The 15,500-nt window shown below is 39.6% G+C and overlaps 2 protein-coding genes across 3 annotated transcripts in view; both read right to left on the bottom strand.

Moving 5' to 3' along the window:
- Window positions 1-777: 777 nt before the first annotated feature.
- Window positions 778-8,605, bottom strand: scamp2l (secretory carrier membrane protein 2, like). Its single transcript, XM_053425982.1, has 9 exons — window positions 8,421-8,605; window positions 6,825-6,902; window positions 6,318-6,404; window positions 5,732-5,861; window positions 5,502-5,630; window positions 4,988-5,147; window positions 4,397-4,498; window positions 3,746-3,863; window positions 778-2,316 (listed from the first exon to the last, which is right to left on the bottom strand). Exons 1-9 carry the CDS (start codon window positions 8,475-8,477, stop codon window positions 2,170-2,172), a joined length of 1,008 nt encoding a protein of 335 aa, XP_053281957.1. The 5' UTR covers window positions 8,478-8,605; the 3' UTR covers window positions 778-2,169.
- Window positions 8,606-10,271: 1,666 nt separating this feature from the next.
- myo9aa (myosin IXAa) overlaps window positions 10,272-15,500 on the bottom strand; it is a 97,494-nt gene continuing 92,265 nt past the window's right edge. For both annotated transcript variants that reach the window (XM_053424845.1, XM_053424854.1), the window contains 6 exons: window positions 15,335-15,440; window positions 15,113-15,244; window positions 13,816-13,939; window positions 12,246-12,451; window positions 11,989-12,131; window positions 10,272-11,880 (listed from right to left, as the gene is read on the bottom strand). In XM_053424845.1, coding sequence (XP_053280820.1) covers window positions 11,378-11,880; window positions 11,989-12,131; window positions 12,246-12,451; window positions 13,816-13,939; window positions 15,113-15,244; window positions 15,335-15,440 — 1,214 coding nt within the window. In that variant the 3' untranslated portion in view covers window positions 10,272-11,377. The remainder of the gene's footprint in view (window positions 11,881-11,988; window positions 12,132-12,245; window positions 12,452-13,815; window positions 13,940-15,112; window positions 15,245-15,334; window positions 15,441-15,500) is intronic.

Raw genomic sequence — 15,500 nt, 5'->3', positions numbered from 1 at the left:
TTGTTGTTGTTATTGGATAAAATCACAATAAACTTTGAGTTTATTCTGATTTACAATAAAGTTTAAGTACAATATTGTCATTCAATACAGTGGATCATGTGTAATCCATTCACTGTGCATGTTCTCACACTGTTAGTTTTTACTCCATTCATGTTTTTATATTTTATATATTCCTTAGACTTCAATGTTATTATCTTAACACTTAAATATTGCATTTTACTTCTTATAACTTCCAATTTTTTACTCTTGCTACTATATTATTGTACATTTGCACATTGTTGGACTAAGGGTTATCTTATCTTATTATTTAAGGTCCAGATGTGTATGATTTAGGTGAAAGGGATTTATTAGCAGAAATTAATATAAAATTACCCATGTGATGTTTTCACTAGTGTTTTCTTTACCCTAAAATGGCCCCTTTATATTTAAATATTTTATTTTTACCATAAATATGCTCTCTACGGAGCCCACCATGTTTTTTTTTACAGTAGCCCAAACTGGACAAACTAAACTCCTTTGAGTCGTAATGACTTTGAAGGCTACCACAGGTTCTGTTTTATGTTTGGAAGGGGAGGGTGAGGTAAGGGGTATTCAGCTGCAACATGCACCTTCACCACCAGATGTCACTAAATCCTAGACCAAATTATGTAGCTTAACTTCGAAACAGATGAATCATGAGCTAGCTACTTTTACATCATGTAGCAAAGACATTATACACTATGTTAAACATCTTAACTTCACTGACTATGCTAAACAAGATCCAGATATTCCAAAAGCGAGAGAAAAAACACAGTTTATTAAATGTTAAGGCTGAGAACCCATTTCCAACAATTACATCTCCAGGTAATTAGTTTTAAATAAGTCACCGATATGTACAACACACATTATTACACAATCTGATCACGAAGGGGAAACCTCACCGTACAATAAAAGACCAACAAAATCAGACAACGACACTGACACGCCTGAAATCCCAACACACATATCGGTAGGTTACTTCTGCGTAAAGGCCCTGAGGTCACACCTAAACTAAGTGATTCACTGTTACTGTAACTAATACAATCTGTGACTATTCAGTAACACATGACCTTTGTTTGCCAAAACAATGGATGATGGATTTGTACTCTTTCTGCTCATTAATGTGCTTTTTTTAAAAGTTAACACTAATTTCTATACTATGCTAGTAACTTTAAATTAATAAACTTGTACCATGTCTCTCATATGAATCACAGCATTATTCTATGACGAAAAAAAATAAAAAAGATGAAGTCGTTTTTAACAACTCAGCATGAATTAAAAACGTGTGATTCCAGTTAAACAGCTTCTTCATTTACACCCAGAGGAGCTTTTTGTCTCACTTCATCTAAACCAATTAACAGATCGAAACAGAAGTAAGAAAAACCTTCATCCCCGTCACCTTCGTTAATCACAAGCTGATCCAATACAACATTATACACATTCAAAAAGTTCTGTGTTCATCAGTAGTGGAACATGTAACACTCTCATTTTTTAAGGCAGCCAGTGTAGGAGTAGTGAGAATATTACAAGTTTAGTTGAGTAAAATAAGGTGGTGATAAACTAGTTACCCTCTAAGGCACTGCATGATGTTGTGATGACAACAACAGGTATACATATATTTTGTGTAACCATCAATCACTGATGCTAAAACATTTTCATGTCAAATATACATTTTAAAATATCCAAACCTTATGTGCTGTGTTTATTTTTGATGCCTCAGTAACTTATTTCAAAAGGATCAATTTGGGGGGGAAAAAATCCTCATGAATCCACATCTCACCGGTGTCTTTAACAGTCACCGGATTTAAATAATTGTACTTTACACTAAACACTAAACGATGTATGATTAGTCTGATTTGTTATATGGATTCCAGGAGTTACATTCTTCTCCCTGAATAAACAGAACTTTGATAGCATGAAGTTTGAACATGTAATGTACTGATCAGGGTGGTAGAAACTTCAGTAACACTACATGCATGTGCAAAACCTCTCACTTCTCCTCTTTATTATCCACAGTGTCTTTAAAAGTTTGCACGTGGAGAAAGTGGACACCCTCATTAGCATTTTCATTAAATAATAAACCCCCTATCACATTTACCCACTGAGGAATGCTGGGACATGGCTAGTCCGGTACATTAGTCAGATAAGAGACTACGCAGAGCCAAAGGCTCCCTGTGCAGCAGAGGCGGCAGCACCGGCTGCAGCCGTCTGGATGTTTCTGTTGGTCAGGACTCCTTGGGAGAACTCCTGCTGAGCCTTGGTGAAGCTGGCTCCTGTCCGTCTGTACTTAGAGTGGACCTGGGAACAAGGATTAAGGCAATGACAGGTTTAAAACTCACATCAGATGTTAACTCATTTCCATCCAAAAATAATAATAATAATGATAATAATAATAAAATAAAAAAACAGGGGGCCAGTGCTCTGTAGCAACAGCGGCTGAGAATCAGAAAACGCAAGTGACGTCAATCACGACAACACCGTGTTCACAAAAATGAGCACGTGCACAATAATGGCAACAGAAAATTACTCTCCAGTTTGGGGTTCGGCATTCTGACTCTAGCTTCACTGAAATTTGAATTAACAGGTGAACAGCTCTTTGTGCAACAGCCTCAGGGTTCTGTAGACTGAGCCTTTCTGAAAACTGAAACCAGCATATCCCGAGGCCAAACTAGCAGGTTTAGAACAGGTACTGCACACTTGTTAGTGAAATGTTTGTTAGCTCACACTATCTAAAAAGGAACATGTCACTTCTGCAGAGTCAAGTACTTTGTTCCCCTAGGGATTAACATTGCAAGATATTCTACTTTGGGGGGGTTTTAAAAGTTTTTCCGATTTTCTATTGAACATATTTCATTCACAATTACATTAGTTTTATGAAAAATAAAACATTTGTAGGACTGTGTAGGCTCTGCTGACGTGCTGCATATTTCTCTCTGAATCCAAGATGTGGTCAAGGTTGTCAGCAGGTGGGCAGAGCAGGACAACACAAGATTGAAGGACTCAAGACTCAATACACTGACCACAAAGTGTCCTGCATAGAGAAATGTTTCCATCTCCCTTTTATCTGTCTGAGTCTCCATCCACTGTATTGATTCTTTCCAGATGAGTCATTTTCAGGCTCAGCGTTCTGACCCGCTTTCAGTATTTCTGAACCTTTAGATCCATTAAGCAGATTCTTAATCATCGTATTCCCTCTTGTCTTTGCAGCAGCTCAGTCTTTTTTTTTTGGTCTCTACCATTTTTAGTTTCTCTTATTATGTTTCTCTCTTTGATCTTCTCGCAGCCTCACTGAGCTAAAATAAACACTATGAAGCCACAGTGTAAATACACTTATTTACAAGTGCAAGTTGCACCAGGTCTAACTTTCTATTTCAGGCAGGCTGAACCAACATTTGAAACTTTTGTTTAGACAGCAAGTTACTTAAAATTAGTATTATGTAACATAGCACTTGACAATAAGACAAATTTTAATATAACATTTTCATCAATAACAAAACAACAAAATGTCAATATATATATATATATATATATCTCAGGTGCAAAAAAGTCTGTGTATAAAATTAAGAAATAAAATGACATTTTTATCTTAATATACTTTTTGGCCAACTCAGAAACCAAGGGCATAATAAATGTGTAACAGTTAAATTATATCTCATTATCTGCAGAGTACAGGCTTGATTTTATGGTCTTTGTAAAGAGAAGTTGTAAAACCTTTACATGAACTTACCATTTTCAATAAGATGATACCCAGGACAGAGTTTACAGTGAAGAAACCAGCGACCACCATCATAACCACGGCCACAGCCAAATTGGAGCCGATCATGCTGATTGCTGTGATCCATCCACTGCCAACAACAGAGACACACACAGTACCAAAAAAACAACCACGTGTCAGTTCACAAATTATCTACAGAGTGTATTTTAGACATTTAAGAAATAGTATGAAAGTCACTGAATTAAATGGAAAATATACAGCATCTAAACCTGCCCCAGTGACAAACGGAAAAGCATTAAGTTTGAAAACGTACATGATGGAATAAAGAAAAGCCTGATTTATTATATAATATAGAAAAAGAAACCCACAGAGAAAAGGTCCACACACTTACAAAGCAGAAACCCAGAGAAGTTAGGGCAGCAGGAATCTGTCAAAGAGATGCAAGAGAGGAGACACAGGGCAAGAATACACACACACAAACACACACAGTAGATGAGAATCAAGACACATGCACACCCACATGTAGAATGAATACACCCGAAGTAGAATACACATACTCCTTCTTCTCTTATCTATGAACTACCTCGTGTATTTCACACCGCACCTTCAGACTTTGACCCACATGCAGGTGATGAATATTCAGTTAGAGACGTCTCCACTGACCTGTTTCCCCACCGGGGGATCCCCACAGTTTGGATGATGTACACCGCCACTTGGAAGAAGAAGACGAAGAAGAAGAAGAAGAAGCTGAAGGAGCTGTCAGACCTAGAGACGAAAACAAACAGACAGAACGAAGGACATGTTTTTTATGTTATTCAGTATTTCAGAGGTTTATTTGATTGTCAGTCCATTAGATATTGGTCTTAACGGAAAAGCCATACACGTCACACAAATAAATCAAGATCTTTCATTTTAAACCACCCAAAATTAAAGTCGATAACATGTGTAAATAAAATAATAAAAAAACAATTTCCCCCTTGACCAAAAATACACATTTTGGAGAAGACAACATAATAAAACACTGAATTGTAAGGAAGAGAATTGTGATATTATTAATATTATCTAATGTTGATTTATACTTCTGCTAACTCTTCCAGAATTGGACAATGAGGTTGTTCATTTAAAAAGACACTGCTCAGTATTTCATCTGCTTGTAGAACTATTTCTACATTTCTACTATTTCATGAGATCATTACCTCTAGTCCTGCCGTGATGTAAATTGAAAAACACTTAATCGTCGGAGTAGTGATGTACCTGAAGGCTCTGTAGACCGGCCTGTACCAGCAGACGAAGGACACCGGGCTGAAGAGGAGGAACCAGAGGATGGACAGACCGAAGTCCACACCGTTCTGAGCATCTACAGTGAAGTACGCCAGGCAGGCCAGCACGTTGAGGAAGAGAGTGGCGCAGTGGACTGTGGACACAGTTGCATATTATGAGAAACCTCAAATCCTCAAATATTTAAAAATTCATCATATAATGGAAGAGGTAAAAAAAACAGAATGTGTTTCATGTAATTGTGATATTAAATATTAATATCACGGGGCTCAAAGGCGTCAAAGCTTAAAGTGTTGACAAATGCATCTGAAGATAATTCATTTTCACTTTAAAAAATAGTTTTGCCTACAAACAAAAGTATGTTAACAAGATTTATAGTGTTTTGTAAATCGTACAATTCAACTAATTACAAAACTTTCATATTCAGAAAACCAATCCAATTTGTTATGTGAAGAGGTATTGAGGAAATACAGCTTGTCGGGGTACGTACACATCCAGAGGTAGTACATCCTCTTGCAGATCCTGTGGTACTCCTCAGGGATATCCTCATCAAAGTCCTGATAGAAGCAGGGCTTCACCGGGGAGAAACTGGGCAGAGGCGGCCAGTTGTTCTCTTTAGCTGATAAAGATTTCACAGTGTGGTTATTATGAGTGGCTCTTACAGTTCATACATGCAACATATTTCACACCCCACTACTTAAGTCAGCGGCAGCCACTTACTGCCAGTGTTGGTTCTGCCTGCCGTCCTGTTCTGTAGGTCCTTCTCCTTCCGCTCCAGCTCAGCCGCCTTCTTCTCCAGCTCCTCCTGCTGTTTGACCAGGCTCGCCTGGGCAGCAGCCGTCACAGCTGCCTGGTGAGAGATGGAAGAGAGGTGCTCTTAAAACAGAGGTTTAATTCTAGAAGCACTGCAGGGGGAAATTCATGGACTATACAACAGCTAAATCAAATTAACTAACTAAACTTTATTCCTGGCTTATGCTGATCAATATCAGACAAGATCTTGTACCAAAAACACTGACAAGTTAATGTTTGTACAGTAAATCGCGTCAAATACATACATATTTATTGGACATTACAATGAAAAATTGTTACATATTAATCTTGAAGTGTATTATGATTGAGATTATTAATAATGTCTAGACTTTTCCTGATTTACTGTATTTTTCTAACATTCAACACCACACTCAGCTCCCAGACAGATAAAGCGTCTGAAATGGGATTTCACACCAGCTAATTTAATTCCCTCTATTTGTCAATGTGTGCGTTTGTGTGATTATGTCTGTGTGTGTCAGAGAGTGAGACTCACTTGTGCGCTCTGCTCCACTGAGGTCTGTAGTATGGCAGGTTGAGTGGAGCCAGAAGAGATGGGGATGGTCGTGCCAGTGTGATTTCCCTGTGAAACAATTGAAGCAATACTTCTTACTATATATTATCACTCACTAATGGAACCCCTTTATATCCACTGTGGGATTTCTGAATGAGGCTATGAGGCACCGGGCTGATAAGAGACAAGAGGATCCATTGTCCACATGTTTGTTTGAAGTGACTGCTGATAGTTATTGGTTGAAAATTCTCTCACATGACTACACACAGATGGAAAAGGGACAAAACAACCACAAACAGATGTGAAACAACCCCAGAGAGACACAAAATGACCACACACACATTATTCTCCATCGTTTTATATCTCGTACAGTTTTGGGGGTCTTGCTCCTTTGTAGGAGGGAGGTGGGTAATTAAATGCCAGCGATTAGAGAACAATATAGTCTGTCATGATCACGACTGTAGTGACATTAAAAACAGAGGTGCTGACCATGTCATTTGCAGAGAAGGGGTTGAACTCCCCGGTGGTTTCAGTGGCCCCGCTGGTGGCTTGTGTGACTGAGGCATCCTGGAAAAAAAGAAAGAGAGCTGAAATACAACTTGTTGTTTTGATAAAGAGCTGCGACATCACGACTCCTCAGGGTTTCTTTATTTCCAAAAAAACCTACGGGAAACTACCACGAAACTTGATGAAAGGATGCGGATCAGAAGGAACCAATTCAAATCCAGGAATTTCTATTCACTTCCTCAAACATTGCAAGATAAATTGTTTTGCAACAGTTTTTGTTGATTCTTCAGACAATGACTAATGGACTTTGATGGGGGATAAAAAAATCTGACAAAATAAAGCCACTGATATTTATGATTGTGTACAATTTGGTGTAGATGCAGATAAAAATCTGGATCCAGTGACTTTGAATGTTGTTATCAGCCTAGAGAAGAAGAGTCCAGGAAGACGCACCTGAGTGCTGCCTTGTCTCAAACCATATAAACTAGTAATAGACTCACATTAACACATCATCACCTGGAGCTTTGTTAAAGAATTAAGGTTCCAGGACGTTTCCCAGGAGTTCTTCATGCTAATTCAGAACTTTTAGTGATGCAGGGTTCAGGATTAAGTGTCTCAATTTGAGGTGGTGGCTACATCCACCACTGCTGATGTACAATAACTTGACTTCTAGTCGTTAACAGGTTTTTGTTACTTAAATCAATAACACTAATCTGAATTGTGACAGTCGCTCTTAACACGTGCATGTGAACTTCAAACTTGTTGACAATGAAGATCATTTCCAGGACATTTACTTGTTTTAATCAATTTTTCAGGTTGTTTCCGTGACTTGAAAATTAGACTTAGTAGAATTGAATATTATAAAATAAATTCAGGAAAATGAAGGTTATTTTCCAGGATAAAATGTGTAAATTTAAATCATTTCTAACAGCTATTTAGATGACTGGAATAATACAAGTAGTTAATTTAAATGCGATAAAATATTAAGATTAGAATTCAAGATTATTTCCCGGATGCATCGTGCCAACTATTTCTTTTCAGGTTGTTTTCATAACTGTAAGATTAGAGGTAGTAAAGTAAATGCAAAATAAAATAATATCCCTATTTCCAGGATATACGTTCCACTGCCAGGTTGTCTCCATGACAGAAAAGGTACAAGAAGTAAACTCCAATACAACTAAACTAATTCCATGACAAAGAAAATTATTTCCAGTTTATCTTGTTATTTCAAATCAGGTTTCCAGTTTGTCTCCCTGACTGGAGAATAACTCGAACCCTCTGTGTTTAAAGCCAATGGAGGCGCTGAGGAGTCACAGACACACCACCGACAGCCTGATGGAAGCCTCCTCTCACCTGAACAGGTGAGTTACCTGCTCCGCTTCGACACTGACGCACTTTGACAGACATTCTTCAAACCTACAGACACAGATCTACGTGTCATGTTTCCCCAATAGAAACGATTCTGAAGCCAGGAAACACCGAGGCCGAACCCTGGACCCGACAAACCGGTTTTCAGCTGTTTCTTCACCGACCAAAGCGAGCCCTCCGGAGGAAGACGAGCGGGAGGAAGAGTCTCACCTGGAAGGGGTTCACGTCCACCGGGTCCGCGAAGGGGTTGCTATCGAATCCCGACATTGTGGAGCAGCGTGAGGGGAATAAACAAACCCAGGCAGACAGACAGACGGTGAGACAGACGGTGAGACAGCTCCTGAGTAACCGCGCGTCTCCTCCTCCTTGCTCCTGATGCCGCTGCGCCGCCCAGACTCTGCGCGTGCGCGGCGGGGACAAGGTGTCTCCGCGTCACGAGAGGTTGTCCCGAGTCGTCTCTACTCAATTAGCCTGGGTCTATTTTTAACACGTCACGTCCGCTGGGTTACGCCGCGTGCTGCTCGTGACCGTGTGGAAGTTTATATACACTTTACTGAAGTAAAAGTACTATTACCTCACTGTCAAAATACTCCCATTACTAACAACTTCCTGCTTGGTGCTTTAAGGTCACGATGTAAGTATCGAAGGAAAAAATATCAAGTGTATCATATTACTCTAATATGATACACCAGTTTATACATGTATATCTGTTTTATATTTCCTAGATTATATTGCATACTACTTATTATTATTTAGTGATTGTCTGGCTGTTTGTTATGTAATGTTAGATTTGCATTAATTGACCTATTAACAACAATTTGTCTATTATAGTCATGTGGCCTCTCATTTTGAATGATTTCATCAAAAGCTTTGATTTATCTTTTTTTGTATTCATTTAATAATTTATTATTCATTTACACAATGAGCTGCTTTCTTGTCTTAATAGACAAATTGCGGATTATGTTAAAAAAAATGAATTACATAAATTACCCAGATTACAAAGTGACAGCTCAACAGCACTTTTGTTATCATTGAAAAATTTTCAAAATCAGTGTTATTGGAAAACGATGTGAACCCCCCTCCTCCCTTCTGTCTGGACTCGCCCCATTAAAAGATTCTTTCTTCCTTCCTCCTCTCCATTATACTCCCTCCCCTTCCAGTTAATTATCTGTAACAAGAGGAAAAGGCTCTGTTCTTCTGTCCCACTGTGGTTTATCTGTATATCTGTAGTATGTCACACAGACAGTATTTTATGTGTTAATTGTGTTATGTCTTTGTGTTGCTTCATTAATGTAAAAAGATAATTTTCTAAAATGTTTGAAGCTTGAACAACGAAAATGTCAATTTGATCGTTCATCATTAATTACAAATCTTTAAAATGTTTCCACTTTCAACTAGTCGTTTCAGCTGTAATTTAAGCTACTGCTGGTACTGTGGTTAAATGTAAAAGCAAAGAGTTTAATCTAGTACATCATATTTTATAAGCATTTTTTACATATTTGTATATAAAACTTTACCAAAGTAACACTCAGGTAAGTAGTAAGTACAATATTTTCATCTGATTGTGGTGGCATAGGCACTGAAAGAAAATACTAGTCAAGAAAAAACACATTATTACAATAAGTAAATGAGTGTCTTATACGCAGTTATACCAAAGCTGTTTTAGATTCTTTACTGAGGTTCTTTCAAGCTGCTTTGAGCTGAGTTAAGTATGTTAATATGTTATTATTGACCTGACCTATTCAGGTTTTGTGTTTCTTTACCAAATTGTTTAGTTGACAACTTCTAACATGTATTTGTTTAAAATGCTGCCTGTTGTTGTCATATAGTATTTTAACTCTGTTCTTAGGACAGAGTCATCATTGATGTTTTTAATAACGCGAGCTTATCCTCTACTGTGACGTAATGTCTGCTGTCCAAATCACCTATTTTATCCCGGTGTATGCTATTGTTGAACATGCTAACGACTTTAACACAGGCCTAAAAAATTTATGAGAATGGAAAAATACATTTAAACAACACAAACACACAGATACTCATGAATAATGACAGAAGACGTCGTGATTTTATGTTCTTGCTTGGTTGCTATTGAGCAAACACTTCAGAGACAGGAGGTGGGGGAGGGTAACAATGGGTTTCAAGAATAGAATAACATTTGTCCGCTATACTGTACACATATGAACTGTACTGTACATTACAATTGTTGTATGGCTGTTAAGCAGTGAATGCATGGATTTTAATACGCATCCAACATTCTGTACAGAGCTGGGATCCCCTGGGCTGGAACAACACCAGCTGACTTGGTCCCTTTGATGGCGGTATCTCCCTCGTAAAGGGGAAATAAGCAGCACAAACTTATAACACATGAAGTGGTTTTCTCAGTACACACGGTCACGCATGAGCGCTCGGCACATGCACCCACACACACATACATCAGACACACACATACACAAATCATCCACTGCCCAATTCTGTACTTCTCCGTCCAATGTACTCAAAAAAAAAAAAAAAATAAAAAGATAAATATTTCAACTATCCAGCAGAGGCTGGTGTTCCGGCTTTGTACAGTATTTATACCTGTATATTATAAGCTATAAAGACTTTCTGTGACATTAAAACTTATTAAATAAGGGGGAAAAATGAACTTGTAATAACAGAGCAACCACTGCTTAAACTCATTGTTATGAACTGTAAACTTGTAAAGCAGCTAATAATGGGGAGCTTTAAGTTCACTGGAACGTCTGTGACGCCTGGCTTCTTCTTCTTCTTCTTCTGCTGTTGCTGTCGCACACGGCTCCGGCTTACCCACTCCGTCTCGTTCCCTGATGCTGAGTGGTCTTCCGCATTTTCCAACATTCCCTTTTCTCCGTCTTCCTTCTTGGCGCCGAGTAAAGAGCTGCCAAGGCACTGTGAGAGCATGGCTGGCAGTAAAGTGTACAGAAGAGGAGCCCCACTCCGGTCCCTCTGCCAAAACGCCTCTTCCCCCTTCGGGAGCTGGAAGAACTAGAAACGGCACTTGGGGACAACTTCTTTGCAGACTTCAATACAGAAAGGCGAAGCAAGAGCGCTTTGAGAAGTGGAGATTAGTTGCCACTATACGTCACCTCCCATTCAGAACATATACGGCTGGGAGCTGGATAGGGAGTGCTTTGGCGTCCCAGTGTCCTTTATACCATGAATTCATTACTGCCATACAATACCAGCTGCTGTGGTATGTCTGGAGGGTCCCTGCCGTGGCCGCCGCTGTCTCTCGAGTGCCGTGAGGTCGAATTCTTGGCCCCTCTAAGTTTCTGTTTGCCCTTCTCTGGATTGAAGGTGCCTCTGCTGGTGAACTGGGGCCTTTCGTCATAAGGGCCTTCGTGGTCTCCTGTCGGGCTCCTGTCCAATCTGTCGGACCGCGAGGCCCTGGACGTGTTCAGGGACTGGGCTTGGGCCTGGGGAGGACTTGCGGGGGACTTGGAGTGGAAACGAAAGCGCCGGGCTGGGGTGGTGGTGGTGGCGGAGGAGGAGGAGGACGATGGTTGGAAGTGTGATGAGGACGAGTAGGAGGAAACACTGGAGCAGGAGTCCACGGAGTCCAGGGAGTCAGGCTGCCGGTGCAGAACCCGACGTCGGGGGCTCTTCCCGTCGGACCTCCGAGGCCACGGAGAAGTCAACACCGGACCTCTCTCTGCAATGAAGGGATAAGACGGGTCAAGTTTTTCTTCTGGTAATAAGACATTCAAAAATTAGCAAATTCCAAAATGAGTAAATTACGATTTCCTGTTTAGTGACATACCAGAGAAGTCGGAGATGGTTCCCTCGGAGTCGACATTGAGGTTTTCTGAGCTGTCAGCTGTACCGATAGAAGCTTCCGACTCCAGGGTCTCGTCATCTGACGCTCGGGGCTCCAGAGACAGAATCTCGAAAGTCAACTCCTCTCTGCAGATTCAAACACCATCCAGATTAAAACAATACGTGCTAAAAGTGATTGTTCTGATACAGAGTTTGTACGACCTCATAACATTTATAGTTCAGGTAATATTTTCAGTTTACTTCTCTTTCTGCAGGCTTTCTATTTGCTCCGTCAGCACCCTCTCCTCCTGTTGCATGGCCGCCTGCTGATGCTCGGAAATCTCGTGAAACGAGTCCGCTCCCTCTTCGCCGCCGCTCTCCTCCACCACAGGGTTCGCCAGAGACGGCAGCCGGGGACTCACCGGGGGCGAGGGGCTATAGCTCAATCGCTGTAAGTGGCTTTTTCCCTGAGAAACAAATCAGAGTTATTAATGTGAATATATTAGCACTTGATGAAAACAGATTTGCTCTCATTTACAGCACATTTCACAACAACTATGGCCAACAGGAGGCCACTCACTCACACATGCAGTGACTGAACCACATGAAATGATCAGCTACGTCTATAACAGCACAATAACAATCACACTTTACCTTCTTAGACGCATTTGGGTGCTAAGAGCAAAAGTGACAAACAAGAAGAACAGAGATCAGTGACTCCAGGTTCCTACAGGTCATTGCAAAGTTTTAAAACTATAGTCTAATGGCAAAGTAATTTACTTAGGGTACCTCACATGTAACTCTCTCTTAAGTTTCTAGGTTTTTTCGGCTGTTAATAGTCTTTTTTTTGGTAGTTTTAGCTGACTCTTGTTGACGGTTGAGAACAGAGTATGTCGCACCTTGTTAAGCCCAATGAGACAAATTGTGATTTGTGAATATGATCTATACAAATAAGACTTGATTGATTAATACATATATAATATTGGCAATGATTCCCAAGATGTTGTTATTAAACAAATACAACCAAATAAATATAACTTTTAGTTTTCATAACATTGAACATAAATGTCGATCCCGATGTCTAAGGTTCATTTCTGCTGATGTAATTGTCCAATTGATAAACTGGTCTGACTTTCGTTAGGACATCTGCTGGGAAATGTACAAGTGAGGTTCAGTTAAGGGTTAATGAAAAATAAACAATGATTCCTGTTCATAATTTATCCAGAGACATAAATGAAGGAAATAACAATTGATTTCCAATTCCCCGTTCTAGAGATGTGAGGTCTTAAGGCAGCGTTGGCTTAAAAATCTGATGAGTCTGAAAACCTTTATAGATTTTAAGTCATAGAATATATTTAGACCTGTTCACATCCCATACAATGTGATGTAATCAGAAGAAACTGCACGATTGCACAATAATTCCACTTTCATTCACAAGAAGCAGATACAGAAACAAATCAAAAAGGGAATCAGAGACGTCTCATGCGAAAAGAAAAGATGTTCATGAGTGAAGAGATAAAACAGAGCAGTGATCACCAACACGACAACTCCACTAATGAATGATGGTTTAGGAGTCCATGGTGTGTGTTTGTGTGTACAAATACCATAGTGCGTGATATGCTCATAAATCTAACAGCTATTAGTACGGGTCTCTGGGTGAAAGAAAGGAGAGGTTAGGGAGGAGAGTCTGGAGAGGAGGAGGAGAACTGCTTACAAAGGAGGGAAGGAGGAAGGTGTCGGGAGCTGGCTGAGTCAGGTAGATTTTTAATTATGAGTCACTGCAGCTCCATGATTGTGATAACAGGACATTATTCATATGATCCGATCTTACCATGGAGCATCGGATGAGGTTCAGTCTGCACTTGGCTTTGTTTTCAGCAAACTCCAGAGTGCTGATGTCCTTTAGTCGAACTCTGTACTTGTTCATCTGCTCACATATGATGAGTTCCACACACCTGCAGGAGACACGAGAAGCCTGGTTACTTGTATTGAACAAAATATGTCGTTTTATTCTCTTCTGTTAAATTTGACTGATGTGCTTGATTGTCAAGAATCACTTTTTTCTTCACATCTCAAATTCTTCACGAGCTTAAGTCCAAATTTGACCTTCCGTTCCATTGAACAACTCCTGCCACTGAACTGTATATTTATTACCCTGAAGAAGATGTTAAGTGTTCCCGCGTGAAACAGATTAGTTTAATTTCAGATCCACTTAAACATTTTATCTCTGTCATGGCCCCAATTTGAGATCCGATCACTCAGACCAGATTGGGATGAGAACTCAGACCCATGTGACCACATTCTTCTCGCTGTGTAAATGCAAACACGTCTTCTGAGCGGCTACACTTTCATAATAAATAAAACGAATTAGTTTGTGGCCACAACATCAACACTGACCATTACTTAATCAGCTGTCTTTCTAGCAGCTACATGGAGCTAATTGAATTATCGGGCCCTGCTCTCTCAGGGCATACTACTTGGTCAAACACACAGAAATGCATTTGATGTCATAGCTTTCACCTCTCTGCTTGCCAGACGTCTTATATTACTCTTATGGAAAGAACAAAAACCTCCCACATTCAGTAGATGGATTAGAGACACCATGTCCTTCCTAAAACTTGAGAAAATAAGATACACTCTGAAAGGCTCCACACAGAACTTTGAAAGAACCTGGACCCCATTCCTGTCTTATTATGAGAGCATACAAACCCCACTGCAAGAGGAAGACTAGATGGCACACCCCCCCCTTCCCTTTTTGTAAATTTTTTAATATTCTTCATACTTTATTTAGCTATTTTTTTTATTTTATTTTATTTTATTATTTTTTTCTCTGAATTTATTTACTTATTAAATTAATTTTCCTCTCTTTCTTTTCTTTGTTTTGCAGCATTGTTGTATTTACATGTATTGTTATAATATAATATTCCTATGTTCTTGTGTGTGTATATATATATATATAGATATATAGATATGGATATATATTTTGAAGTCTCTTAATGTGTGTACTTCTGCTGCATGGGGTAAGCTGTGAGTGTATAATTGTATTGTTTTGTATTGATTACCCCAAGAAAACAATAAAAACTGTTAAACATAGAAATGCATTTGATAGACATGAAGCATGTTCTTACGCAGTGGTCTTGCTGATGTCCTGGACGCTCTGCAGGGGGTCGATGGTGTCTGGACAGCGCAGGATGCAGGGAGCGAACACTATGGCCAAGGCGTTCGCTGACATGCGGTTTGTGTCCTCTTGCAGGGCGATCCTAAAAGCAGGGATTCAGTAGAAGAGGAGACTCTCAGGAAGGAAATAAAGCAGTTGTAGTGTATTAATCCTGAAATGGTTTTTCTATTACCTGACAAGATGAAAAATGAGGCGTTCCAGAGTGTTTAGGTGAGTTCTGCTTAGCTGGTCAATAACGGAATACACCCCTCTGATCATTTCCTTTTTATCCTGCAAACCTGCAGAGGCATTCCCACAAGATAAATCACAATTTATCCGTTACAGCAAACGCGTTTATC

This window comes from Pleuronectes platessa, chromosome 1 (assembly GCF_947347685.1).
Source record: "Pleuronectes platessa chromosome 1, fPlePla1.1, whole genome shotgun sequence".
Classification (NCBI taxonomy): domain Eukaryota; kingdom Metazoa; phylum Chordata; class Actinopteri; order Pleuronectiformes; family Pleuronectidae; genus Pleuronectes; species Pleuronectes platessa.
The sequence above is the reverse complement of the archived record's forward strand: the minus strand, read 5'-3'. Positions and strand labels throughout refer to the sequence as shown.